The following is a 25,674-nucleotide window of genomic DNA, read 5'->3' on the forward strand; positions in this document are numbered from 1 at the left end:
CCCCCATGATTCTTGCTCATATTTGAGGATTTGAGAGAGGAGATCTAGATCTACACTTCCACCAAACCAATTCTTCTCTAAGTGAGGGAATCTCTTGGGATCTAGATCTTAGAGTCTTTAGTTGACTTTCCCCTTGTTCTTCCTCTCCAATCTCATCCTAGCATTCGTTGCTTTGTGGGATTTGAGTGTGAAGGACTTGAACACCTCCGGTGTTCTTGCTTTGCATCATTGCATAGTGTTGAGCTCTCCACCACGATTAGTTCGAGTGAGAGACCGTGAGCTTGTTACTCTTGGAGGGAAACCTCCTAGTTGGCTTGGCGGTTGGTGCTCCGTGATCTCTTCAAGAAGATTGTGAAGAGGCCGGGCTTCTCCTTCGTGGAGCTTGTGAAGTGGTTGTGGAGCTTGCCATCTCCGGAGCGGAGGAAAAGCTAACCATAAGGAAAGGGCCATTATCCTTCGTGGGTGTGGTTCGGAGAATAGGGTGAACCTTCGTGGCGCGGGGAATCCTTCGTGGGACCTCCACTCCTCCAAACGTGACGTACCTTGTTGCAAAGCAAGGGAACACGGGAATACATCCTCGTCTCCGCGTGCCTCGGTTATTTCTATACCCGAGCTCTCTTTCCTTGCGATAGCCATCGTGCTTGAAGTACATATATCTTGCTATCACTTGTGCTACATATATCTTGTGCCTATCTTGCTTAGCTCTAGTTGCTATTGTTACACTTAGTTGAGCTTAGCATATTTAGGGTTTGTGCTTGTAAACTAAACGATAGTTTAATTCCGCATTCATACAAGACAAATCCGCAAGAGTTTGTAATTGCCTATTCACCCCCCCCCCCCTCTAGGCGACATCTCGATCTTTCACACGGGAACTAGCGCACGAGTCCTAGAGTTCGATAACCTCCGTGCAATTTATCTTCATCACCACTGGTGTGAATCCTCAAAGCTTTGCAAAAATCAGCTATCCTGTAAAGCAAAAACTTTAGCAATTATCGGATCTGTCACACCTTGGTAGTGTTTGCTCATAGCTCCAATGAAACTGGAAGGATTTCTAGCAATTCCCCATGTTCCAGCCTTCAAGGCATCAAAAGCAGTACTTGCACCTGTATTAATCTTAACCCAACCAGCATGGAGAGGCTGGCAGCCATAGCTCGGCAGAATTCTTGCATGTTATCTTATTAATTCGGCTTGGTAAATCTTACAATGCAAGGGCCTCCTTGGTCTTTTTCATAGACTGAACAAGATCGTGGCTCCCCTTGTCATGAGTGATACTATTGTGTGACGTCCAAATGGCCCACATAACATCGATGATGTTTGCGCGGCTAGCGTCGACAAAATCGGATCACATGCTATGTCTCTAGTTCACATAGGTGGATGAAGCGCAGGAAGTTTGAGATTTAACCATGTTATAGATTCCCTCCAGAAATTCTCCGCGTATGAGCACTTCATAAACTCATAAGTGCATGCCTCGTGTCCTCGCTTGCTGCTAATTCTTAAGAAAACTTTGAACCTGGCTAATTTAGATATGTGTATGTGTTGAAGTGTACTTTTCACCGCTAGGATTTCTCGGACCACACGCCACCAGAACGCACGAACTTTGGGCACTACATGTAGATTCCACAGCCGGGACCACAATTGTTTCCAGATTCGAAGTACACATAGTCGTCCCTTCTGTTAGAGCAACATGCTCGTTATGCATCATAAGAGAGTGATACGAGCTAATAATTCCATTTAATTACCCGACTTCTTCAAGCCCCCGTACTAAACATCTTCCCCTCCACCTTGACTTAGTGGAATATTCAACATTGCATTCAGATTCGGTGCAATAAATTTTTGTCTGATCACATATGTCTTTCTCAACTAGCTTTTAGTACCAATGATGTCATACACCATGTTCAATTCATTTCTTCATATTTGAAGTGATGTTATCATTGTTCTCATGCTAGGCACCCATCTATCATCCCAAATGGTAAATATCGATCCGGCTCCAATATGCCTAATCATGCCCCCATCATCGCCCGCCGATCGACGATAATGGCTTTCCACGTAGCCAAGGCATTCCGAGGTATCGTGGCCCGCAAGAAATCCACTTCTCGGACATACTTCATCTTCAATACTTGGGCACAAAGTGACTTCGGCTAAGTAAAACCCACCACACCCATGTTTCCCTAACATAGACAAGTTGAAAAGCTCCAAGTCCTTAAATCTCATTCGAAGCCATGTTATGGTGTGGGGCGTTGCTTTCGTACAAACTAATCTAGGGTAACTTTCTACACTTCAAGTATGAAGTTACAGGGTGAGGGGAGGATGAGTGAGGTCTCACAGCTGACAATGGTGGTTCTTTGGTGAGTTGGATTCGTTGTCGGGCGAGGTCGGCGGTCCCCAAAGAAGGTTAGTGATTTCGGAATGTTTCATGTTGCATACGATTTCGATATGTTTGAACCTCTCTTTTTTACTTCTGCAAACATACATACGACATGCTACAATAACTATGCATGTCTGCTGTGAATGTTGTGCTCATGGCGCAACGATTTATTTATCGACGACCGTGTTTTCTGCTTACTTGATAGTAAAAACATATTAGTTATGTATACAAAGTTTCTGAAACAAATCTGTATAGAAGTGACTGAAACAGCATTTGAACAAAAAGAAATGAAAACTTGGAAAATTACAAGCGCCTGCATTTCTGCTCTTCCATTTGATTTTCTGTCTTGGTTAGTAAAATTGCAAAAGCTGAAGGATCAGTTAAGACCAAAGCACGAAAGGCCGAGCGCGTGAAGGGTCAAAGTGCCAAGATCTATCCAATAAAGCCGATATACACAGAGGCCTATCATGCGGCCATCTCGGCCCAGTAGCAGCCCACAGTAATCCCAGTTAGGGTTTGTCCATCGTCGCCCTATATAAAACCAGGACGAGAGCAGCCGCCGCCGCACATCCGCGTCTCACTCTTCCAACAGCCGCCGCCGCCGTACGAGGTAGCCGCGCCGAGGAGCGAGCGCCGCCGCCTCCGCGATGAGGGCCAAGGTTTGTTCTCTTCTCCGTTCACCTATGGTTCTTGCGTTGCGTGGCCGTAGTTATACTAGCAGTAGTTCGATCTGAACCGATCTCGTTGCAACACTGATACAATTGAGGCATTCGTCTGATAGAACAGAACACCCTATCGTAGTTTGATGGTTTCTCCGTATGTTTGTTCGTTGTCTTTGTGTGTCGGCATCGTGAGGAAAAAGTTCGAGTCTGATCTACTTGATGAGAAAATCCTCCTACTCATTCTGAATGTCAATTTTAATCGACTTAGGTTTTTGTGCCGATTTGTGTTAGTCGTTTCGTTGATAGATGTAATATTATGGTACTATTTTACTTAGTAGATTCTAAATTAGTAATTCATTTTCTACATATGGATGCACACTTTATCTTTCATTTTTTACATATGGATGCATTATTAGTAGTTTTGTCTTCGTGGTGATTTTGGGAGATGAGGAAGAACATTTGGTCCGTGTTTCTGATCATCTCGTGATGCAAGAAACAAATTGCACTCAATTCTGATCCCAATTATGTTATATTGCTTCTTGACATGAGCTTTATGGATTGCCTCTAGATTCTACAGCATTTGTTGTATAATAATCTGATTCTGTTCTTTCTTTTGATTAAGTTTTGGCTAACGTTTACCCTCTCGTTATCTGTTTCAGTGGAAGAAGAAGAGGATGAGGAGGCTCAAGAGGAAGCGCCGAAAGATGAGGCAGAGATCCAAGTAGGAGGAGAAGCCCCGCCTGCTTCTGTTTCTTGACCGCTTTCCACCGCCGTGTTCTCATCGATTTTAGTTCAGTACTCAATTTAGTTCTTGCCAGCAGGAAAACCCATCCTAGTGGACTGTATCTTCAATTTCGAACCTATGTTCTCGCATCCTGTTTGTGATGTGTTAATGAAGACTGGTGTTCTTCGATATTTACATGCAGTTAGCGACAATGCCATCGAAATCATGGTTCTCGAATATCTTGTGTGAATCCGTATCACTAGTTGTTGAATCTTAATTTTGTTCTGTTAGCCGAGTTTCATTTCAGGTTGCAGGCCCAACTTGAAGGGCGCTTGTTTAGTGTCAGTGGCAGCAATTTGTTCATCTTCCTGCCGTGTTCTAATTCTCGACCAGGGGCACTTGTTTGGCCCCAAATGCCTTGCTGCCATCGTCTGTGTGACGAGCTCTCTCTGTTGGCTTTGGCTTGTTCAGCTAGTTTTTTGTGGATAAATTTGGTATATTGTTTTGTTTGTTCAGCTAGTTCTGCTGGAGAAATTGTGAGATCATTTTGTTTGTTAAGCAGTTTATATAGGCTAGATTTGTTTGGTTTGTGAGATTATATGGTTTATTACACTACGTTAGTGATTTGTGAGATTGTTTGGGTTATTACACAATGTTAGTGATTTGTGGGAGATTGTTTGCTTTATTAGTTACACAATGTTAGTGATTTGTGAGATTTTTTTGTTTATTACACAATATTAGTGATTTTTCAGATTGTTTGGTTTGTTAGTTAGTTTTGCTTGGGAGAAAATTTGGTTTCCTTTTGTTTCTTCGCATCCACGCTGTTATTATTGAAACGCAGAGTTAATGCCGTTTAGGCTCGAAAGAATAACACTTCCACGGTTCCAACCCGTTCCGATCATTCAAAAGCAGAGTTGCTGCCATTGTTTCGTTGAGTTGTGCTGAAATACACCAAAATGCATAATCAAGCTGTAGACAAAACAAGAAACTAACTAGTCAGGACTATCACTCACAAATCACTAAAGCATTCCTTACATGCCGCATAGCTAGCTAAACTAGGAAATACCCCGCGCGTTGCTGCGGGACTTGTATCTCCTATTCTTATAAACAATTTGAAAGAACATACATCTTCGTTAGAAATGTTTTTAACGTATACATGAATAAATGATACAGACTAAGACTTAGCCCTAACATGATAGTCATGTATTCTAGTCCATGGTAGTCACGCTAGCTTTTAAGAGCATTGAAACAATTGTAGTTTAGAAATAGTGATCATCATCTAATATGACTTCCAAAAATTGCATGGCTTTATCAACAACAATAGCGTCCGCTACTTGCAACAACTAAGATTAACCACCATATGGTGTACACTCTGAAGGGTAAATAAATTATTTTTCTTCAAACCAAGTGCAAGCAAAATATGTCTAGCAATGGAGGTTTATTGGATAACACTGAAACTTTATTTTTCTTGACCAAAAGTTGAAGCCACAGCAAGCAAGCAAACTATGATTTTCAATGGCCAGCACGATGAACTCACCTGCAGCTACTATCAATAAGAAACGGAAGCAAATGACCTGGACATCAATACCAAGAAGTTTCATTTAAATAATGAATCACCATTTTTTGCAAGGATCGTACTCCCAACAACGATGGAGAAACAAACGAATCAGAAACTTGCAACACACACCTTACTCTAACGGGGAGCGGAAATGGCACCGGCACGTGCGTGCTGCAGCCGTGGAGTTGCTGATGAAGGTCTACGGATGCGAGTAGTGAGCTGCCAAGATCCGGAGGCGTTGCGACCACACGATGATTCGATCGACGGGCAGCAACGCAACGTTTATCTTGATTGAAATGGCAGCGACCAATCATATCAAATTTATATCTGTAGAGCCAGGAAGAACAAAGTCAGATGGGGAAGGAAATAAGATAAGAAAATCGCATTGCAATTGTAGCAACACACGGTGATAAGATGGAGGTTAAAATGTCTGCTCGCTTGCCTCGCCGGAGGTGGTGACATAGGATGTGAGAATAAATAGGTAGCCTGCTGGTCGCCTGCCTCGTCGGTCGATTCATTTGCACTCTAGTGTTGTGGGTGATCTTGAAAGCTGATGGTTATAGCCGCAATAACTGCGATTAACTCAAAGAGAGCCATTTAAGGATAATGGAGAAAGGGAAGCGTCAACGATCGGTGTGTGCGCACATCGATCGAAGATAAAACGTACAATATTAGTGGGCTACAGGCGTACATATGGGCTGGATTAATGGGTTTCCACGTTCTGGGTGGCTGGTTAACACGAACGCACGGACGCGAGTAGACCAGCGTAGCCCATGTTTTTCATCCCATATCGGTCCTAACCATATATTCCAGCCCATTTACGTTCCGAATCGAGGAAAAATATGTCTGATGTTGTGGGAGAAATAGGGGTGACGTGGCTGCGCGAGAAGCCAGGAAAATGGGACCAACTATTTAGAGATAGAAGATTATTGAACTCGTCCCAACTTACCTCTCTCAAAAAAGTTCCAACATATCTGGATTCTTTTTGGCGTGATCATACCTCTTTATTATTCATTCATCATAGAAATTCCATACCTCTTTATTCATTTATCACATATAAGGTACATCTTTGACCAGGGGTTCATCTAATGTTGGTCATATTTGCTTCATGAAAAACACAAACGGCCATGTGATAGCAATCATCAAGCACAAGAGCTGCCACTCCATTAGAGTCATTCTCTCATTCATAGCTTGGACGATGTCCAAATTATTGGAGTAGCATATCACTTTGTTACAACCCACGACTTGATCCAAGAGTAGTCTTTGCTTCAGAGATGCACTTCAGCCGACATCACATCATGAACGAATTCATCTACAGTCAAATCCTATGCTCCATGCTCTTGCGATGAATTTTCTATGGTAGTAATTTTTTTTTGGATATGTAGGGCATGTTTGGTTCCTAGCCACAATTTGCCAAACTAAAATTTGGCAGTCATAGTTTTTTAGCATGTGTTTAATTTTTGTCACACTTTCCCTTGCCACACTTTATTGCATGTATGTTCCATTTGTCATAGATTTAACTTTTTTGCCAAAATTTGGCTTCAATATTTTAAGCTACAATTTCGTAGCTCGCCATCCTTTTGTGGCTAACCACACTTTGGCTTGTCAAATTATGGGTAGGAACCAAACAGGCTCGTAGATCATCTGCGTTGAAGAAGGCATCAAGCCATCAACATTGACACAAAATTTTGTAGCAGCATAGTCCAGCCCATTGTTTGCATTTTTGGTTTTGGAGAATTGACAGCAATAAAATTAGAGTATAGAGTCTCTTCCACCCTTTCGCCCTGTGTTGCTTGCCGTCTCTTCCACCAGAGGTACCCGCTGGTAACGATGACGATTTCAGGTGTCTTTGACAGGCCCAAGTCGTATGAAGTCGGTGCTCAAAGCATGGAAGAAATCATCTTGCACACCCATCTCACATAAGGAGCATTGAGCACTGACTTCTACATGCTTATTTACCAGGAACGCTCGACATGGTATTGCAAAAATACACAACTAATATCCGTAGGTTCCGAGCTATATCATCTGCCCTTAGTGCTCTTAAATAGTCTTTAGCAAACACCGCTAAGACGTTGTAGTAAAATTGTAGTCGTTGTAGAGAGTCGACTCTGTACAAACTTGTAGAGTCTCTGGAGGAGCTCCGTATGCAAGATAACGCATTGCAGCAGTGCATTTCTGAATTGAGGTGAAGCCCTACAAATCTGTGCAATCTTGCTTGGCTATGAAGTAGTTGTCGTACTCCCTGACGCCGTAGACAATCTTCAAGAACAGCTCCTTGTTCATCCTAAACTGGCGCCGAAATTCCTTTGGCGAATGAGTCGCGTTGTCGTTGAAGTAGTCGGCGTCAAGCAGCATTGCGCCGGCTTGATGATACAGGTTGATGTTCCTCCTCTTGCCTGGTTTTGAGCCGCCGCGCTGAGGCCCGACGAAGAAAGGCTGGCGAACGCGCAACATGCTCGTCAATCAGCTGATGCTGTTGCCGCCGGACAGCCTCAGCGTTCTGCTCCTCCGTGAACAACTGCACCATCATCTCGTCGTCGCTGTCCATCGTGGCAATCGGACGAACACCTTGCGGGCGGGGCGGTTGTGCCGCGGTGGCGGCGAGCTCTGTTCCGGGCGAAACAACGGCCGCTGGTCGAGGGGGTGGCGGCCATGTCAATGTACGGCGGTTCCTGGACAGACGGCGATGTCTATTGCAAGCAAGGGGCGCGGCGGCGACGGTGACGATGGCGATCTAGAGGGGTGGGAGTCAGCTTGGGCGTGGGTAGGTGGTGGGGAAATCGGTGCGTCTGGCTGGCAGGCGGAGCCCACGCTCGTTTTCTAAAGTGCCGCGAGGCGCCTGCGCGCCCGATACACGCCCTACGCGAAGGGGCCGACACGTGGATGCCGGTGGTTCTATTGGGCTCGAAAATTAGCCGACATCCTTTTAGGCGTACCGGTGCGAGGGCAAAAACCACGCCACCCCAAATCGCTATCAAGACCGCTATGAAACGCGTCGGTGGAGATGCTCTTACACATAGTAATAGAATGCCATGACATGTGCAAGCCTACACGAGTCGAGAGCAGAATATGTAATGCAAATTTGTTTAATTGAACCATGTAAAGCACACAAACTCTCTAGAATTATCGGTGCTTTGTCGTTGCAGGAGAAACTAAGGAAAAAATTCATGATGCCAGACTTGACAGACAATTTTGTTTGGAACATGGAAAAATAATCAATATGAGACTTTCTCGTGATTTCTATTCTAGGAAGTAATAAATAAACAGCAGGGGCAAACTGGCCAGGCTGAAATCCTGGAGAAGGCTGAAATATTGTGCCGTTTCGAAGCTTTCCTGCCCTCTCCCCTCCCCCTTCCTCTGCCACCGCCTGTCCCGTCGAGGATTCAAATCCCCGCGAGGCCGCGACGCCACCACCGCCAAACGCGAGCGCGGCCCGCCCGCCCGAGCGAGCCCTAGCCGCCGCCGCCCCGCAATTCTCGCGCCTCCCCTCGCCGCAGAACCTTCCTAAACCCTAGCGCCCCATCGCCGCCGCAGCCGCCGCCACCTCCTCGATGGACTTCTACTCTGACGACGACGACTCGGACTTCGAGTTCGACGAGGCCCTCAAGGAGGACCTCGACCTGCTCAGCCGCTCCTGCATCGCCGCCGGCGCCGACCCCGACGCCGCGGTCGCCCGGGCCTCCTCCTACCTCGCCGTCCCCGCGGCGGGGGCACCAGCGGGTGGCTTCTCGGACGACGACGAGGACGAGGACGAGGACGAGGACGAGGACCTGGCCCTCGTCCGCAGCATCCGCGAGAACCTCCACCTCAACAAGGCCTCGCCCTCCTCGCCGCTGCCCTCCTCCCCGCGCCCGATCTGCGTCTGGCCGCCCTCCGACACGGAGGACGACGACGAGGACGACGAGGAGACGCTACGGGCGATACAGCGCCGCTTCTCGCACTACCACTCCGGTGAGTCCCCTCGCGATCCGGCCCCGGCCGATTCCAATTTGGGAGCGCCAGGTGAGTGTTTTCGGATTCGTTTTGTGTGTGAACCTGATGGTGCATCTAGGACATATATGATATTGCCTGGTAATCCGAAGTAAATTCTTGGGCGAACATCTGAAAATATGACCATGAGAACATCGCATGCCGAATTTTGGTAAGATCATAAAATATCCAATACATTTTGTCTGGTACAAAAGAACTACAGTATCTGATTGACATTATTTTCTTACACATTTGTGGAATTTTACACTGTTCTGAATTTTATAGTAGTTTGATGTTCTACAAAGGCTAATAACTAAAATCACGCTACATTTCTACTTTCTAGTAACTTTTACACAATATTAAGTTGGAATTTAAACTATTGGCTCTGCTACACACTATGTGGTGTTATCCTGATACCAAATTAGCAATTCACGAGGATAAAACCATGACACGCTCTATGCTTGGCTATAGGATGCAATGTTTGATTGATTTTCTGATTCATGAGGTATTAGGTATAAAGTAGAAGCCCTACCAGTACTATAATTGGGAAGTCAACATATGCAATGTTAGCATAGTTCTTAAACTAGGTGAAAAGTATATATGTCGATAGATAAAGGGGCCCTTAGTCTTTATTTACCTACTGCAGGCACCTCCACCGGGCAACTGGACAACTTGAAAAATGAGACAGCGAAGGGAGGGGACGATGGATTTACTGCACATCAACCTGGTGAAGAGGATGTAGTGAAGCAAAATTCAAAGGCTCTCTCTCAAACTGGGTTTCCAAGAGCTGCAATGTTGTTAGTGAATGCTCTCAAGAAGAACAGAGCATGCCAGAAGTTTATTAGAAGGAAAATGATTAACATTGAAGCAAAGATTGAAGTGAATAAGGATCTTAGGGATCGTGTCAAATGCCTTATGGATTATCAGTTAGGCTGCAAAAGATCTTTTGGCAAATTTTTGTGCCAGAAGGTGGATCCTCGTGTTCGGTTGATTTCCTCTCGAAGACAAAGTATACAACCTGAAAAGGTAATAATAGACATCAGCATTTACAGCTGTGTATTGTATGCTAGATGACATACATGTTCAAGACTTCTGTACGGCCACTTCTGTTTTTTGTTTTTTTTTTTTGTTTTTTGCATAAGATAGTTCCTCGAAATAGGCCTTGGGGGCATAAGATAGTTATAAATACCTATACGAAATGATGAATAGGTTTGGTATCCTTGTGTAAGTCGGAATGACATGTGTTGGCAGCCATTCTTATGTTTTTATTCGTGGTTCATGTATGGCATACATACTTGTATTTTTCGTTGCTCTCTCCAGGCCATGCCCCCAAGATTATATGATTGCTTGATTAGTAGAAAAAACAAATATGAAATAGCATCCATTTAGGTATCTGGTAGTCATCCTCAACAGATTATGTATGCATGAGAATCAATTAGCAGTGTAGATCTCTATTTATAATTAGCTGTTGATTTGCAATTATGTTGTGATATCTTAGTTATGTTGATTGAATTATTACAATCCTATTCCTGTGAAGATGCATATATTTTCTTGTAGATTTTTACTGGATTTCTGTTTATCGCACTTAAATCAATTTATTTATTAGATCAAATCTAAATGAATTGTTCCAACTGTACACATATATTTTTCCTCTCTTGTACGAATCATTCTTTTCCCTTTCATGGTAGACAAAACCTATTAGCTTGCAGACCATGTGAGTTTCTTTAGTCACATTTTGTTCTGCCATTTGCATGGGCATGATTGTCAATTGTTCGAGTTCTGAACTTTTTAGGAACATATACTATGTTACTTACAAAGGAGTATTTGATTCTTGCAGAATAGATATAAGATGTCTTCGTTACTTCTTGGCCCTTCTGAGAACCTTCATGTTTCAAAGTATAAAACGGTATTGAAGCAATTCCCGATGTCGCTACAGAAGCAATCATGGTCTGATATGGAGAAAGACAGTCTTGCTAAAGGAATAAAGCAGCAGTATCAGGAAACATTGATTAAGGACTCGATGAAGAATGCAAGGTTTGTCGAATTTTGATTTTTAAATCACGACTTAGTACTGCATTAAACATCCTATTACCATAGTTTCTCAATTGTTCGTTGCATGCAATTGAAGAGTGCCCCTTTTAAGCTGAATGCTCAGCAAAACTGAAACAATACATTGTCATGCTTTTATGTAAGTTTTTTTTGTACTTATCCTGTTTCTCCATGATGCAGTCTATTAGTTCGTTGTTTGTTAGTATTTTCTATTACTCTTTGATAGGCTTTTGTCAGTTGCGAATTTGATAGGATTCTGACTGAACTATCTGTAAATTTTTGAATTGTATAGGCCCCTGACTGAACTATCAATAAATTATGTTGGTAGCTTTTGGCATCTAAATATTTGTGCCATTCGGGTATTTATTTTCCAAAAAATGGATATGTAAGTTGGGTGCTAAATTTTGAGATTAATTGTAATGTTACTTGTCTTCTGCTACACAACTTGATCATGAAATCATTGTTCTGTTCTTAAAACTTTGTTACTCTTCAGTTCGACTGGTGACTTCAGTGCTGTAAATATGGCGTATGCACTGACGAACACAGTTGGTAATTTTGAGGTGACTCCTGAAATTCTCCGGACAGTCTTGCCATTAGTAAATTGGGACTACATTGCTGCTATGTATCTGCCTGGTCGATCCGGCGCTGAATGTGAATCAAGGTACTTTCCCTCTAAAAATATATAATTTTTTCTAGCGTGCAGTGCAATTCCCATTCCATTAAGTACTACTATTATCTACCATCTGTCCTGATACTTTTATGTTTCTGTTACATGCTCTGTATCCGTGTTTTCAATTCGTCATCCCTAATACAAAAACTGTAATTCATCTAGGTGGCTAAACCTTGATGATCCACTGATTAATCACACTGCCTGGACTGCATGTGAGGAGAAAAGACTTATACTAACTGTCCAAGAGAAAGGAATGCATAACTGGATTAACATTGCCGTTGCATTGGGTACGCAGAGAACTCCTTTCCAATGCCTTGCTCGTTATCAACGAAGTCTTAATCCCCACATATTGAAGAGGGTCTGGACAAAAGAGGAAGATCTTCAGCTTCTAGCTGCTGTCCAAACTTTTGGTTGTAACTGGCAACTTGTATCAGCCAGTCTGGATGGTCGCATTGGCAATCAATGCTCGAACAGGTAATGTTCTTGGATTTGTCTTTCAGAATGCCTATTGTCAAACCTATGCGACTGCGCTTTCTGTTATGGCACATTTGTTGCCCTTTATTATGGTTATCTTTTCTAATGGTAGATAATCTTCTTCCCTACTAATTTTATGCGGATAATATGTTACTTTTTGTTGGTTGGGATATATTTGAAATACCCTTGCATCGAACTTCCCTAGGTGGAGGAAAACGTTACTGCCTGAAAGGACAAGGGTGGGGAGATGGTCTGAGGACGAGGATAAGCGCCTCATTGTATCTGTCAAGCTTTTCAAGTCTGGCAGCTGGAATAAGATTGCTCAGTTCATTCCTGGCCGCACACAAAGTCAATGCAGCGAAAGGTAACATAGTAGTTTTACCATGTGAGTTTAATCTTTATGGTTTGATGGTGATTCCATTTTCTTTCTCATTAAGCAGGTGGCGTAATGTTCTTGATCCAGATATAGATCATGGGGAATGGCGGCCTGAAGAGGATTCCAAGTTATTGGCTTCCGTCCATGAGATTGGCGCCTGCTGGGCAAAAATTGCCGGCGCCATGATTCCTCACCGTACTGATAATATGTGCATGAGGTAAAGCTATTTTTTCAGAGTTTACATGAGTTTATTCTGATGTGTTGCTGAAAATATCAAATCGATAATCGCTTCATGATGTGGACATACTTCATTGCTAATAGTTATGCTGCCTGTAACTGCAGGAGGTGGAAAAGACTGTGTCAAGAGGAATTACCTTTAGTTATAGCGGCCAATCAAGTAAAGAAATCTATTTTCCAAACCAACTTTGTTGATAGAGAAACAGAGCGACCTTCAATTGGTCCAGGTGATTTCCCATCACTCGTGTACTCCAAAGTTGAAAGAAGTGATGAGAACACTGCAAGGTACAGTTAATGTATTGCAAAACTTTTTGAATAATAAAATATTTTAGCTTTTGCTATGTTCTCGTCCTCATCAATCGTAATGTTTCAGTGATCAAGTCAAGAAGTCTCGAAAAGGGTCTAGAAGATCATGCGAGGATGACCTGCCAGCTAACGACCCCTCGAAGTGTTCTGCTGATGTTGCTGCTGTAAAAACCAAAAAGAGAAAATCAAGGAAAAAATCATCTGGGTATAGCATATGACGTTACATGTTTGCATATGCTAGATTATTGAATTTCATTCCCTTATGCCTGCTCAGTGCTCACAAGTTTGTTTCGTTCTTGTTTTTACAGAAGTGGATCTGAAAGGCAAACTGGAGAGCAAGATATAACATTGTTTGATGGTGTCAACAATTCCTCTAGTGGCTACACCAAAGGTAGGAAGAGGAAAGGTACCACTGATAAGAATGTGGTTGTGCAAAAGAGAATGAGGGGATCGATCTCTGTTGATAATGAGGCCACCCTAGATATACTTGAGATCCCTATCGGTGTTGATAATGAGGCACCAAAGAAACGAACGAGGGGCCCTAGGTCTGTTGGTAAAGATGCCACAGCTAATAAGAAAACAGGGGCCTCTGTGTCTGTTGACAACGAGGGAGCTGCCAAAAAGAAAATGAGGGGCTCTATGTCTGTTGGTGAGAACAAAGTAGCCAAAAGCAGGATGAGGGGCTCAATCTCTATCGACAATCAAGGCAGCACGATGAAAAGGAAGAGAGTATCAAGGTAACATGCGACGACAAAAACAGTTACTCAATAGGGTTTTACATCATTTGTATCTATTTTCCTCGTAGGTTTCACTGATATCAAGAGTATCCTTTATTTCTTTTGCATAGGAAATCAGTCAAGGATAATTCAATGGCAGATGGTGTGGTCAATGCTTGTGAGTTGGACCTTCCAAGTGTGCCTCCTGAAGCTTCTGCAGAAAGAGACATTGATACTGGAAATTTGAACAAGATGAAGCGGAAATCTACAGCAAGGTAGCTCATTCTCCTTTTCGCGTTTGTATTGACATCGGCATATTTGTGCCAAATGTCAATGAGGTGATGTGTGTCCTAAATTTCTTGATCTTTTGGTTACAGACCCAAGCAGATAAACATAGCAGAAGGGACTGCCAGCAAATATTCGCGGCTTGCTGATTGCATATCCTTTGCCTGTGGAAATAGAATGAGCAGGAGAACCAGGTACCTAAATTAGTAGTTCACTTCATGCACATAGCTCTCCTTATGACGAGGAAGCAAAATAACTAGATTGGTCCTTCAGTGAGCCAAACTTGCCAAACTTGCATCTGTAAATTAAGTTTCCATTTTTCAGTTCAGTGTCAGGCCACTAAGTAACGTTGACTCTTAAATAATGCTATTCAATCAAGCAGGCCATCAGGTGAAAATCTACAGATCCCAACTTCAGCCATTTCTGCTGGACCAGATCTCGTTGACAATGGCAGCATGGCAAATGCTTCAGCTGACGATTAGGTATGAATTCTACAAAATGTTTCATCTTAATGCTGTTGGTTGTATAGTACTGGCATCATTTGTTTATGGTCATTTCTTTTGTTACTGCAGATAACAATCATAGAAGAGTTCAGTTTCTTCTATGAATGGGATTCCTATTGATAATTGTGGCAGCTCTAACTTCTGGAAGCTACAGAAGCAAGACACCAGTGCACGGGTTGGGATGGGTAGGGTTTCCTATCAATATTAGTGGCTGGCTGATCCAACTTCCCAAAGCTGGAGGAACGAGACACTTGGCCAAAGGTAGTAACATATGAAGTATGATTTACAGGCTTACAGAGGATAAGCGTTCTCATCCAGTCATTTGTTTGTGCTAGGAAGGCGCCCAATAAGCCGAAGGTGCATCTCAGTAGCTCCATGGTTTGTATTAACTTTCTGATTGCATTGAGCAGAGGTTCTCAATATCTCCATGGTGGGTTCCTTGTAGAAGGTCTTGGTTTACTAATTCAAGTGTGGATTTCATTATAGTATTTGCTGTTAAACTGGACTTGTAAACGGAACCCTACCTTTTTAATGAAATGAAACGCACAGGAATTCCTTTGCGTTTTCTTGAAAAAGAGCTGCGAGCCTCTTGTTGGTTTAATTTCAATAAAGACAGTTAATTTTTATAAAGTATTCAGATCATTATAAGCTACCATGTCAGATGCATTACTGTGCTCCTCACTTTTTGTGCAGGAATTTTGCCCAAACAAAGTCAGCGCCTTGTCTGGCCGTGATCTGTTGATGAGGACTAGATGGTGCATCACAGTCCGAAACATACCGGACTTAGCTTTAGTTTAGGTGTGCATATAATTGGTATATGCAAATCTTTCAAGGTAGTGCTATGCTAGCTTTACTAAAGCTTCTCTCCATCCCTTTTCTTTTCGTAAGAAATGTATGCATCCTGTTTTTGCCATTTTCATTTTGTTCCTGTCACTGTGCTTCTGTCCCACCTGACATGTAAACAAGATGAATGAATGGGGTTAGTTGTAACGACTCTGCGTGAAAATACTCCCTCCGTCCTGAAATATGTTGCATATAATTTTCAGTCAAAGTCAAACTTTGTAAAGTTTGACTACGTATAAAGACAAATATATTAATCCTTGCAATATGTAATACATACATCATGAAAATATATTTCAAGTTGGTTCTCATAATATAAGCTTGATATGTAGATGTTGATATTTTTTCATATGTATATATTTAGGCAAAATTTACAAAATTTGACTTTACCTAAAATTTGTATGCAACATAATTTGGGACGGAGGAGTAATAGAGTGAAACTTGGTCTGGTTCTTTGGAGAACCTGACTAGTTTGTACTGAACTGATTTATGAATCAACGCCATTTTCATTTTATGAAGAGTGTTTGTCGATTGTTGTCAGTTACGTTAGTTTGCCTCAATTTTTCTTGCATATACGCCAGTTTGTTAGTAATGTTTACGACTTACTCTTACATTAACATCTGTGGTATTTAAACAAGCCAATGATGTGCCTGGATGGTTTGGCATCCTGTAAATGATACATTTATCTTTCTGTTAATTGAGCATACCTGTTTGGCCATACTAGTAGTCCCCAGAGGCTGCATAAAGTTGATGCTCAAGCTTCATGCTCCAGTTTTTCTTAGGCATAGGTCATATGCTGCATTTTCAGCAGAATTGTCTAGGAAGAATGAACTTCTAGCATTGATGCAGATGGACCTCATTTGCATTTGCTGTAGAATTCAAGGATGTAATCTGACATTCCATTGCAGTTCAGGGAGAGAATATGACTTTTTTTATTATATACTGAATACATCAATATTACAAAGAACTGCTAAACCTCCAATAAATAGAAAATCTGAAGAGTCCAATGAATGACCATACCCACTGTATAAATTATGTGTAACTGCCATTTCTGAGTGAGCCAAAAAAATACATCGACCTAATTCTTCAACTAACAGACCTCATGCTATATAAATTATGTGCCCAGTATGTGTAGGGTAAACTTCTTCACAAAATCATAGCCTGAGGTCCTCCATAGCCGCTCCGGTGCCTCATCTGCCACATCCATGCGATCCTGAGGCTCTCCTGTAGTTCAGTATGCTGGGCTGTCCAGTTCAGCTCACGGTTGATCTTTGCGGGGTTGCTGAACACTTCTGCATAGTCACCCGGGCGGCGAGAGAAGTAGTCGACCTTGATGTCGACTCCGGTTGCCTTCTTGCAAGCTTCCACAAACTCCTTCACTGACCTACCTGGGGAGCAATAGGAAAGAGCATGAATAAATGATGATGGACAGACACAATGTGATGTTTTTCCAGTGTTAAAATCATCATAACACTATAAGTGGTGTCCTGATGATTGACCTCTTCCGGTGCCAACATTGTATATTCCAACTTTCCCTCTTTCCGCCTTGTTGAGGGCTTTAACATGGGCGTCAACCAGGTCAGTGACATCTATGTAATCTCTTACACAAGTCCCATCAGGCGTTTCATAGTCAGTACCTTTGACCTGTAAAGAAAAACAAAGATCTATTAGTCAGCGCTTCCCAAAAGAAAAGAAAATACTACTCAGAACACAAGTGGTCTAGTAAACGTGAATATTTTTTTACTGTTAGCAGGGAGGCTAGCTAAAACATACTGACAATGACTAGTTGTTGGAAGATGCACCTTCAACCCTGGGATTATTCCCAATGCTGCGTCGAAGCATGCACCAGATATACGTCCGTGCTCACGCAGTTCAGGTGGTGGAGCCTCACCCAGCCTCCCTTCTGGGTCAGAACCAATCACGTTGAAGTATCTAAAAGTGTTATGACACTAATTCAGTAACCAAAAGGTGTTATGGTTGTAAAAAAGAATCTTTGATGCTTGTAGTAAGCGATACATACCTCAGAATCATCACTGACATGTCTGATTTCCTGGACTTTGAGAAGTCCAAAATGATATCCTCTGCCATTTTCTTTGCCTTACCGTATGGGTTGATAGGAAACTGTACAGAAAGATTGAGTGAAATACTTCAGGTTAAGAAATATATATTCTCAAAGTTTACACGGCATGAAACGCCTCCAACTTACTTGAGAAAGAATTGGTTGCAGAGGCGACAACTGACCTGGGGTGTTTCTTCAGTGATAGGCATCTTCTCAGGCTCCCCGTAGGTGGCGCATGTGCTAGAATAGATCAGGGTTTTAACATTGTGTGTCGCCATGGCTTCTAGCACAACTACAGTATTTGCAGTGATGTTATGATAGTACCTGTTCAAATTGTTTCAGTAAGTAAGGGGTCTGTTGAAGGATAATACAGGCTGACAAGCAAAAGTCGAGTACCTCAGAGGCTCAAGCGTGCTCTCGCCGACATACGCGACAGCAGCAAAGTGCATGACAGCATCGAATGCGTTTTCTGCGAATATTTTATTAACCTAAGAACACATTAAGGAACCAATCTTAAAGAGCGATTTCCTCCACCCGATAGACATATTTGTTTCGAGTGACGGATGTATCTCCAAAAAAAAATCCAATTATTATAGAACACAAGAGATGAGGATACAGCTTTCGGATCGCCTAAATCCGCATATATGAATTGCAATCGCCCAGGCTCAGGAAACAAGTTCTGAAGAACCTTGACCGCCCCGATATTTCCTCTCGAAAGGTTATCCTGAAGACGAGAGAAATTTGTTAAACCTGCATTTCATTGATGCTGAATTTGGGCTAGAAAGAAAGAGCAAAGCGAGTTTCTTTTTTGGGTGATGAGAGTACCAACCACAATGGTGACTCTAAAGGAGTCTTTCAGTAGGCGAAGAGCGGCGTGCGACCCTATGTAGCCAGCACCACCGGTCACCAACACATGTGTTACTCCGAGTTCGTGGATGGAGAACTGAGAACATGACAGAGAGTGAAGATTTCAACATGAGCCAGAGTTGAAGGAACGACAAGATAGACCCAGCTGTTCCAATCCATTTTTACTGCATTGCTTCGTGGGAGTGGAAGGCTTGGAATCCAATGACATTCAAATATGGACATCTCCAGAGATGTGCATGGTTGAGGAGATAAGAGGTAGGTTTACCACACTGGGGGCCCTCCTATGGCAGGGTGGCTGGGTGAGCATGACGACGCACATTGCCATGAGGAGCACGAGCATGATAATCTTGCTGAGGTACCTGGACCTGCGCTTGGGATCGGAGAAGTCCATCTCTGTGAAGGGCATGGCCGCATGAGTTCAATTCAGTATCAGATGGACACAAGAAAAAACACAGACTATCATGGTCGAAATTCATTCTCAGTTGCACAAGCTAGTACATGACACAGGAAAACCAATCTTTCCTGGTAAATTGGATTTATCACCAAATAAACCAAGCCTGAAGATTATGGACATTCACTGGGGGAAAGCTTGTGAGCAGAGTTTGATATGGTATGAAGCAAACCTGAGAAGGACCAGGATCTAGCCGCAGGCCTCGGCTGAGGCCTGCTCCTGCTGCTGGGCAGCATCTATGGCTGGTGGCGAGTCTCCTCCACCGACCAAATCCAAGGAAAGCTCGAATTCCGAGCTGGAAACCAGTCAAGAAAGTGGTCTCAGAGGAGAGAGCTCTCCCTGGGAGGGAGAGAGCCGAGAGGAGAGCAGGTTACGGCTGGTCGGTGACTCACTCAGATCCACCAACCTTGTTCCAGGCTGCTCCTACTACCGCCATCGCCCTTTACAGCGAGCGGAACGGAGAAAGAATTGCGGAGGTGGAAATGGAGCGCGCGTACCTGCTGCCGGGGCAGAGGAGAAAAAGGAAGAAACTTTGTGACTGGGGCAGAGGAGGGAAGGGAGGCAGCCAATGGGACGGATGAATCGTGGGAGTGGGAGCGGAAAGGGAAATGCGGCGAGGACGACAGGACGCGGGCTGGTGAGGCTGTTGCCGGGAGAGAGCGAGGGCCGACGCCGACACGTACTCTACCGTACCACGCGCTGACGTCGTCGGCTCGTCGGTCTCTGTACTGGAGATGCTGATGCTCCATCTGCCGCTGCGGAGCACTCCATTTTTTTAAGCTCAAAGTTTTACGCCGTTCGATTTGCATTATTACTTATGCTAATCATAAGTTGCAACTAAAATTTGATAACATCATCTCAACTGAGAAATAGTCACACCCTTTTGTAAAGGAAACACAACGTATTTCTTTTTTAATGATAAGAACCAAAATTCACGTCAATCAGAATTTGAAACTAGTTGGTTAGGTCGTAAATCAACTCCTTTATTTAATTAAGCTAGGCTCACTTCTTCTTCTCGAGAGAACTCAATTTTACTCGATCCGGTACATTTTTTTCGAAACGGAGGCATGGCGTCCCAACTTCTGCATCGATTGATGCATGCACCTATTTTTTTATTTAAACATGAAAATGTATTACAAAGGATTACATCATGGGTCCTCACCATTTAAGATAATAATAATGATAACACTGATACAAATCCCATATCTCTGCATCACTGGCTGTGATTTGTGAACACAAGGTATTAGAGCATTTATTTGTGAACACGAGGCATTAGAGCATCTCTAGTCGATGTTCCCAAACAACGTCCCGCAACAGCATCAGATCGGCTGTGTTAGGGCATGTACAATGGGGTGATATCAGTCTTCCCTTACGGATGCCAAGTCAGATTTTTTGCTTAGTTGGCGGAAGTAAATTGAAAAAATAGAAGACTGTCTTCTCTTAGCTAAGGGATGATCCCTTATAAAATAAGAGAATGCTATTTTCTCCATTGTACCATTTGTCTTCCCTTATCAACCCAATTTCTTTCTAAAATTTAATTGATTCTCAATTATTGCTAGGGATAACAATAAGAGATAATACATTGTACCACTTTAATGTCTTATCTAGATGACGTGGACTGCCAAGAGAAGGCGTGCCTTCCCTACCATTGTACATGCCCTTAGGGTTAGCCACTCAAAATCCATTATCCATAAATTATTTTCAATTTTATTTCCAAGTTCAACCATATTTCTAAAAAAGTCAGATAGTTCTCAACATACAATAAGTTTTAAAATAACTGAAAATAGAAATAAAATAATTCATACAATTCAAATAAAATGAATTTTGAGAAGTTCAACTTGATAAAATCTCGGACGGTGTTTTCTTTGAGCACTCACAAATGCTCCACGAGATCATTTTGCAGTTGGTGATGAACTTCTTCATCACAAATTTCTCCATGCATTGGGAGTAAAGCATGAAACTCGGCCTGCACATGGTGCTCAACTTTGGCAAGAGATCCATGCAAGTTATACGGAGGTTCATCAACCACTGGACCAACATGCTCGCTCTCGATGATCATATTGTGCATGATTACAAATACATTCGCGACCCCCTAGCTTCTTCCATACTCTAAACCTCCAAGTTTGGGTTTTCCATTTGCATTTAGCTCCGGTTATAAAAGAACATGCAAGATATGAGCCTCAAGTTCTCATCTTCATCGGAGGCGGCATTGGCTTCCTCTTCAACAATAGTTTGGATCATCATTTCGTCATCTCCATGCATGGGCGTGAAAAAAAAATCAAGAAATCGAACAAGAGTTGTCGTTGCTATACATGGCTTCCCCTTCCTAATTATATGTACCTATTAAAACATCCTAAAACATTGTGTGCAAGACCAGCGTGAGGTGAGCACACAACCGCCAAGTCGACCAACCCTAATGTGTACGATGAACTGCTGGCCAAGACAAAGAAAGGCCGCATACTTGCGGAACCTTGCTTGGAAGGAAGAACTGTTGGCTTCGAAACAAGTGGCGACGACGATTAGGTAGGGGTGAAACACGCCGCAAGTGGGGGAGAGAGTCAAGGTGGGCGAGTAGAATGGAATGGGTGGTTCCGACTATTGAACAGGAGTCTGCCATATTTGCTAGTAGAACAACAATCACGAGAGCAGGGAGGCTACAAAAGGCAAGGTTGCAAGAATGCTAGACGGGAGGGAGATAAAAGCTAGTTGCATGCAACTTTTATGGATGAGCGAGGAACAAAACAAGGTGAATGAGGGCGTAACGCACCTCCACTACGAGCAACAATAATGGAGGAGCCGGTCGAGATCCATCGCCATTACACCACACCCTTAACAAGCGGAGAAGCTGGAGAGACGACGTTGGATTAGATAAGGTTAGCGAAGTTATTTGGGCCATTGAATCGTCCTACCTGCGCCCAAGGCCTAGTTAATGAGAAATCTCCCAGACCAGCCAGCGGAGTATGATGAGCGCAGATTGCACATCGTTGGGGAATCCCAAGAGGAAGGTATGATGAGTACAACAACAAGTTTTTCCTCAGTAAGAAACCAAAATTTAATCGACCAGTAGGAGAAAGGCGTGACTTCTGAAGGTGTTGCTAGCTGACTTGTGGCAGGGCGCATTACCGGCGTCGGCAAGAACGTGGAACCTGCACACAACAAAACCAAAATACTTTTCCCCAACTTACAGTGAGGTTGTCAATCTCACCGATTTTGCTGAACACAAAGGATTAGCCGTATAGTGTGGAAAGATGATGATTGTTTGCAGTGAAATTAAAGAGAACAGTGGTTGCAGTAAGTAAACAGAACATGATGATTGTACCAGTGTAAAACAAAGGACCGGGTCCACAGTTCACTAGAGGTGTCTCTCCATAAAGATAAATAACATGCTGGGTGAACAAATTACAGCTAGGCAGTTGACTGAATAAAGACCATACATGACAAGATGATTATTATGAGATTCGTTTGGGCATTACAACATAATACATAGACCGTAATCAAACTGAATCTATGAACAATAATCCACCTTCCGGTTATCGTCTGAACCCCTTCCAGTATTAAGTTGCAAGCAACTACTCCCTCCGATCCTATTTAATTGACTCGAATTTAGTACAAAGTTGTACTAAATCCGAGTCAATTAAATAAGACCGGAGGGAGTAATTATCGCATTAAACAATGTGTGTAAAGTAAAAAATAGAATTACCCTTGGATAAAACATTATAGTTTTATCCCTAGTAGCAACAACACATCTACAATCTTAAAAGTTATTGTCACTCTTCGAAAAAACTAGAGGCATGAATCTACTATCGAGCATAAATACTCCCTCTTGGAGTCACAAACATTTACTTGGCCAAAGCAACTACTAGCAACAGAGAGCACGCAAGATCACAAATAACATATGACAAGTATATAATCGATCTCAACATAGTATTCAATATTCATCGGATCCCAGCAAACACAATATGTAGCATTACATAAAGATGATCTTGATCATGATAGGCAGCTCACAAGATCTAAACATGAGACACAAATTGGAGAAGACAACCATCTAGCTACTGCTATGGACTCGTAGTCCATGGATGAACTACTCACGCATCACTTCGGAGGCAGGCATGGCGATGTAGAGGCCTCCGGTGATGATCTCCCCCTCCAGCAGGGTGCCCGGAAGAGCTTCAGAACCCTCCCGAGCTAGGGTCTGTGATGGCGGCCGCGACGGAACTTTTCGTGGATGGAGGCTCTGGTGTTTAGGTTTTTTCCGAGATCGTGAATAAATAGGCGGAAGGGCGAGGTCGGTGGAGGCCATGGGGGCCCACACCACCCCTTGGCGCGACCAGACCTTGGGCCGCGCCAAGGCATGGTCTGGCCGCCTTGTGGCGCCTCTTGTCCCCCCTCTGGACTTTGTCTTCGTTACGGTAAAATAAGATCTTCGGCTTTTGTTTCGTCCAATTCCGAGAATATTTCATGTACAACTTTTATGAAATACAAAACATCAGAAAACAGGGAACTGACACTGTGGCATCTTGTTAATAGGTTAGTGCCGAAAAATGTATAAAAGTGGAACGAAGTGTAAGAAAAACATATATAAATTGGTGTAAAACAAGCATGGAGCATAAAATATTGTAAGGGTACATTGCCCCTACGTGTGGTTTTGGTAATTAATGACAACTATGGACTGATGTTTTCATTGAGTTTATATGAAGGAATATTTCATAGGTACTACTTGTAGTCCATGTGTTGGATTCAAGTATGGATGCCATGATGATAAAAGATATACCTTGAGTATCGGTATCAAGATCATCGATTTGAAGTCATATATGTGATATGATTAAGAAGAAAAAATGAAGATGGAGTTCTTATGTGGAACTCAACATTAGCCATGCTCTAGCTTATGTGTTAAGCAATGAATGATCAAGATCTTGAGTGCTTGATTCCAAATGAAGAACTCAAGATATGGCTCTAAATCGATGTCATGATAGGCTCATAAGTTGAGCTATGGTTGACTAAGATTTAGAGCATGCAAACAAATGAAGAGTTCTTTATACACCTCAAGATAGCATGAGAAGCTACAAGGTTGACCAATACAAAGAACGAAGAATAGATTCAAGTTTGGTCAGCACATGACGCATGAAGAATGTGCCACGTGAAGTCATGTGGTATGGTAAGCCTTGTCAATTATGCTTCATGAACTAACCCATCGTATATGTGCCCTTGTATTGTCTATGTGGGTTAGGTATCTTTCCATGGACATGCATCAAAAGTGAGATCTCATATAGCCCATGAGAGGATGACATCAAGTGGTGATCATCATCAACGTTGAGTTAGCCCAAGTTCAAGTTGAGCATCTCAAGAGGATCATATGCTTGAAGCTTGCCGTCCATTTAGTGATAGTGGACATGTGAAGATGTGCATCAATGGAGCTTTCCCATCATGGTGTATGGGGGAGCATTTGTGAGTCTTCACGAAGCAACAATGATCAAGTAAGGCATTCCGACTTGAGTGAAGCTTGAAGAGTTATCATCAAGATCAAGCGGGATGCGCATGGCAAAGGTATGGCCTTGCTAGGTTTTCCTTTTACCAGTCTCAAGGTGGTTGTTGGGAGACCTAGTTATAGGATAGATAGCCGCACTATCAAGAGGGGATTTCGGTTGGGTAACTTGATCACATCGTCTTAGGGATCTCAACCCTTTGCACAATTTGCATATCCCTATTACTTCTTGGTGTTTCTCTGTGTGAGGTTCTTGAGCTTGTTGCTAGCTTTACAACAAGCCCAAGTTCATCGAAAACGGAATCCACATGCATCTTCTATTGCGTTTTCGAGTTTGGACGTCTTCACCGTTTCTTGACGGTGGGAGACTCCCTCTCTAGAATCATCTAAAAATATTCTGTGAGGAGTCTCCATATTTGTTGGGGTTCTATTTGTTGTTATCTTTCCAACAAAATTGATTTCATGTCAATCGGAGTTCGGGAGCATTTTCTATTTTAAAGAAAAGAAAAGGTCTTCACGGGTCCTGCGTATTCGCAGCACTGTCGCTCAGTGCCCGCCCGGCCTAAGGTTCGGTTGGACCGGCCGCGGCACCGGCCATCCCGGCGCCGACTGGTCCCTGGACCGGTGCACACCGGGCACTATCCAGTAAGGTTTTCAGCTTCGCCCGGTGCTGACCCGGCTTGAGGTCTGGTTTGGACCGGACTGGTTCGGCTCCACACCCGGTCGGACCGGCCGGTGGACCGGATGCCCCGGCACGAACCGACTCCTGCTCCGGTGACAACCGGGGCCATGTTCTGTATGTCACCAATCCGCCTCGGTCACGGCCCGACGCCAGGTCCAGTTTGGACCGGACGGTCCGGCCTGTGGCCCGGTCTGACCGGCTCCTTCGTCGGATGGCCCGGCCCTAGGCCCGGTTGACCGGCTCCCTCAATTGATGCTGAGCTGGACTCTTCCCCAACGGTCAGATTCCGGCTTGGGCTATAAATAGGCCTTCTTCCACCTTGGGCTGAGTTAGTTCTTCTACTCTCTCTCCTCCATTGTTGACTTTGAAGAACTTGCCCTATCTCTTGATCCCCCCCAT

General features: G+C 43.3%; 2 protein-coding genes, 1 long non-coding RNA gene and 1 other non-coding gene across 4 annotated transcripts; 3 read left to right on the forward strand and 1 right to left on the reverse strand.

The window, feature by feature from the left end:
- Positions 1–2,943: 2,943 nt before the first annotated feature.
- On the forward strand, positions 2,944–3,988 carry LOC124677732. The gene is made up of 2 exons (XR_006994216.1): positions 2,944–3,024; positions 3,687–3,988. It is a non-coding gene; the product is annotated as an uncharacterized LOC124677732 (long non-coding RNA).
- On the forward strand, positions 3,468–3,547 carry LOC124679892. The gene has a single exon (XR_006995314.1). It is a non-coding gene; the product is annotated as a small nucleolar RNA SNORD18 (small nucleolar RNA).
- A 4,872-nt stretch (positions 3,989–8,860) lies between the features above and the next one.
- On the forward strand, positions 8,861–16,246 carry LOC124678357. The gene is made up of 15 exons (XM_047214259.1): positions 8,861–9,260; positions 9,925–10,304; positions 11,116–11,312; positions 11,821–11,988; positions 12,160–12,471; positions 12,677–12,835; positions 12,912–13,064; positions 13,190–13,369; positions 13,458–13,595; positions 13,699–14,127; positions 14,238–14,381; positions 14,484–14,585; positions 14,771–14,873; positions 14,964–15,251; positions 15,588–16,246. Exons 1-13 carry the CDS (start codon positions 8,861–8,863, stop codon positions 14,871–14,873), a joined length of 2,865 nt encoding a protein of 954 aa, XP_047070215.1. The 3' UTR covers positions 14,964–15,251; positions 15,588–16,246.
- Positions 16,247–16,642: 396 nt separating this feature from the next.
- LOC124674870 (probable UDP-arabinose 4-epimerase 1) lies at positions 16,643–19,591 on the reverse strand. Its single transcript, XM_047210924.1, has 10 exons — positions 19,284–19,591; positions 18,926–19,053; positions 18,623–18,736; positions 18,410–18,517; positions 18,190–18,281; positions 17,976–18,117; positions 17,755–17,855; positions 17,537–17,666; positions 17,234–17,378; positions 16,643–17,122 (listed from the first exon to the last, which is right to left on the reverse strand). Exons 1-10 carry the CDS (start codon positions 19,345–19,347, stop codon positions 16,881–16,883), a joined length of 1,266 nt encoding a protein of 421 aa, XP_047066880.1. The 5' UTR covers positions 19,348–19,591; the 3' UTR covers positions 16,643–16,880.
- Between the last annotated feature and the right edge of the window lie 6,083 nt (positions 19,592–25,674).

The sequence above is a fragment of the Lolium rigidum genome, chromosome 7 (assembly GCF_022539505.1).
Source record: "Lolium rigidum isolate FL_2022 chromosome 7, APGP_CSIRO_Lrig_0.1, whole genome shotgun sequence".
NCBI classification, from domain to species: Eukaryota; Viridiplantae; Streptophyta; class Magnoliopsida; order Poales; family Poaceae; genus Lolium; species Lolium rigidum.

Excerpts from the sequence above, each read along its gene's own strand:
- LOC124678357 (XM_047214259.1), top strand. The coding sequence starts at position 8,861 with ATGGACTTCTACTCTGACGACGACGACTCGGACTTCGAGTTCGACGAG. Across the intron at positions 12,472-12,676 it reads GGCAATCAATGCTCGAACAG|GTGGAGGAAAACGTTACTGC; the intron begins GTAATGTTCTTG and ends GAACTTCCCTAG. Across the intron at positions 13,065-13,189 it reads ACTGATAATATGTGCATGAG|GAGGTGGAAAAGACTGTGTC; the intron begins GTAAAGCTATTT and ends CTGTAACTGCAG.
- LOC124674870 (XM_047210924.1), bottom strand. The coding sequence starts at position 19,347 with ATGCTGCCCAGCAGCAGGAGCAGGCCTCAGCCGAGGCCTGCGGCTAGA. Across the intron at positions 18,737-18,925 it reads ATAGGAGGGCCCCCAGTGTG|TTCTCCATCCACGAACTCGG; the intron begins GTAAACCTACCT and ends TCATGTTCTCAG. Across the intron at positions 18,518-18,622 it reads CCTTTAGAGTCACCATTGTG|GATAACCTTTCGAGAGGAAA; the intron begins GTTGGTACTCTC and ends TCTCGTCTTCAG.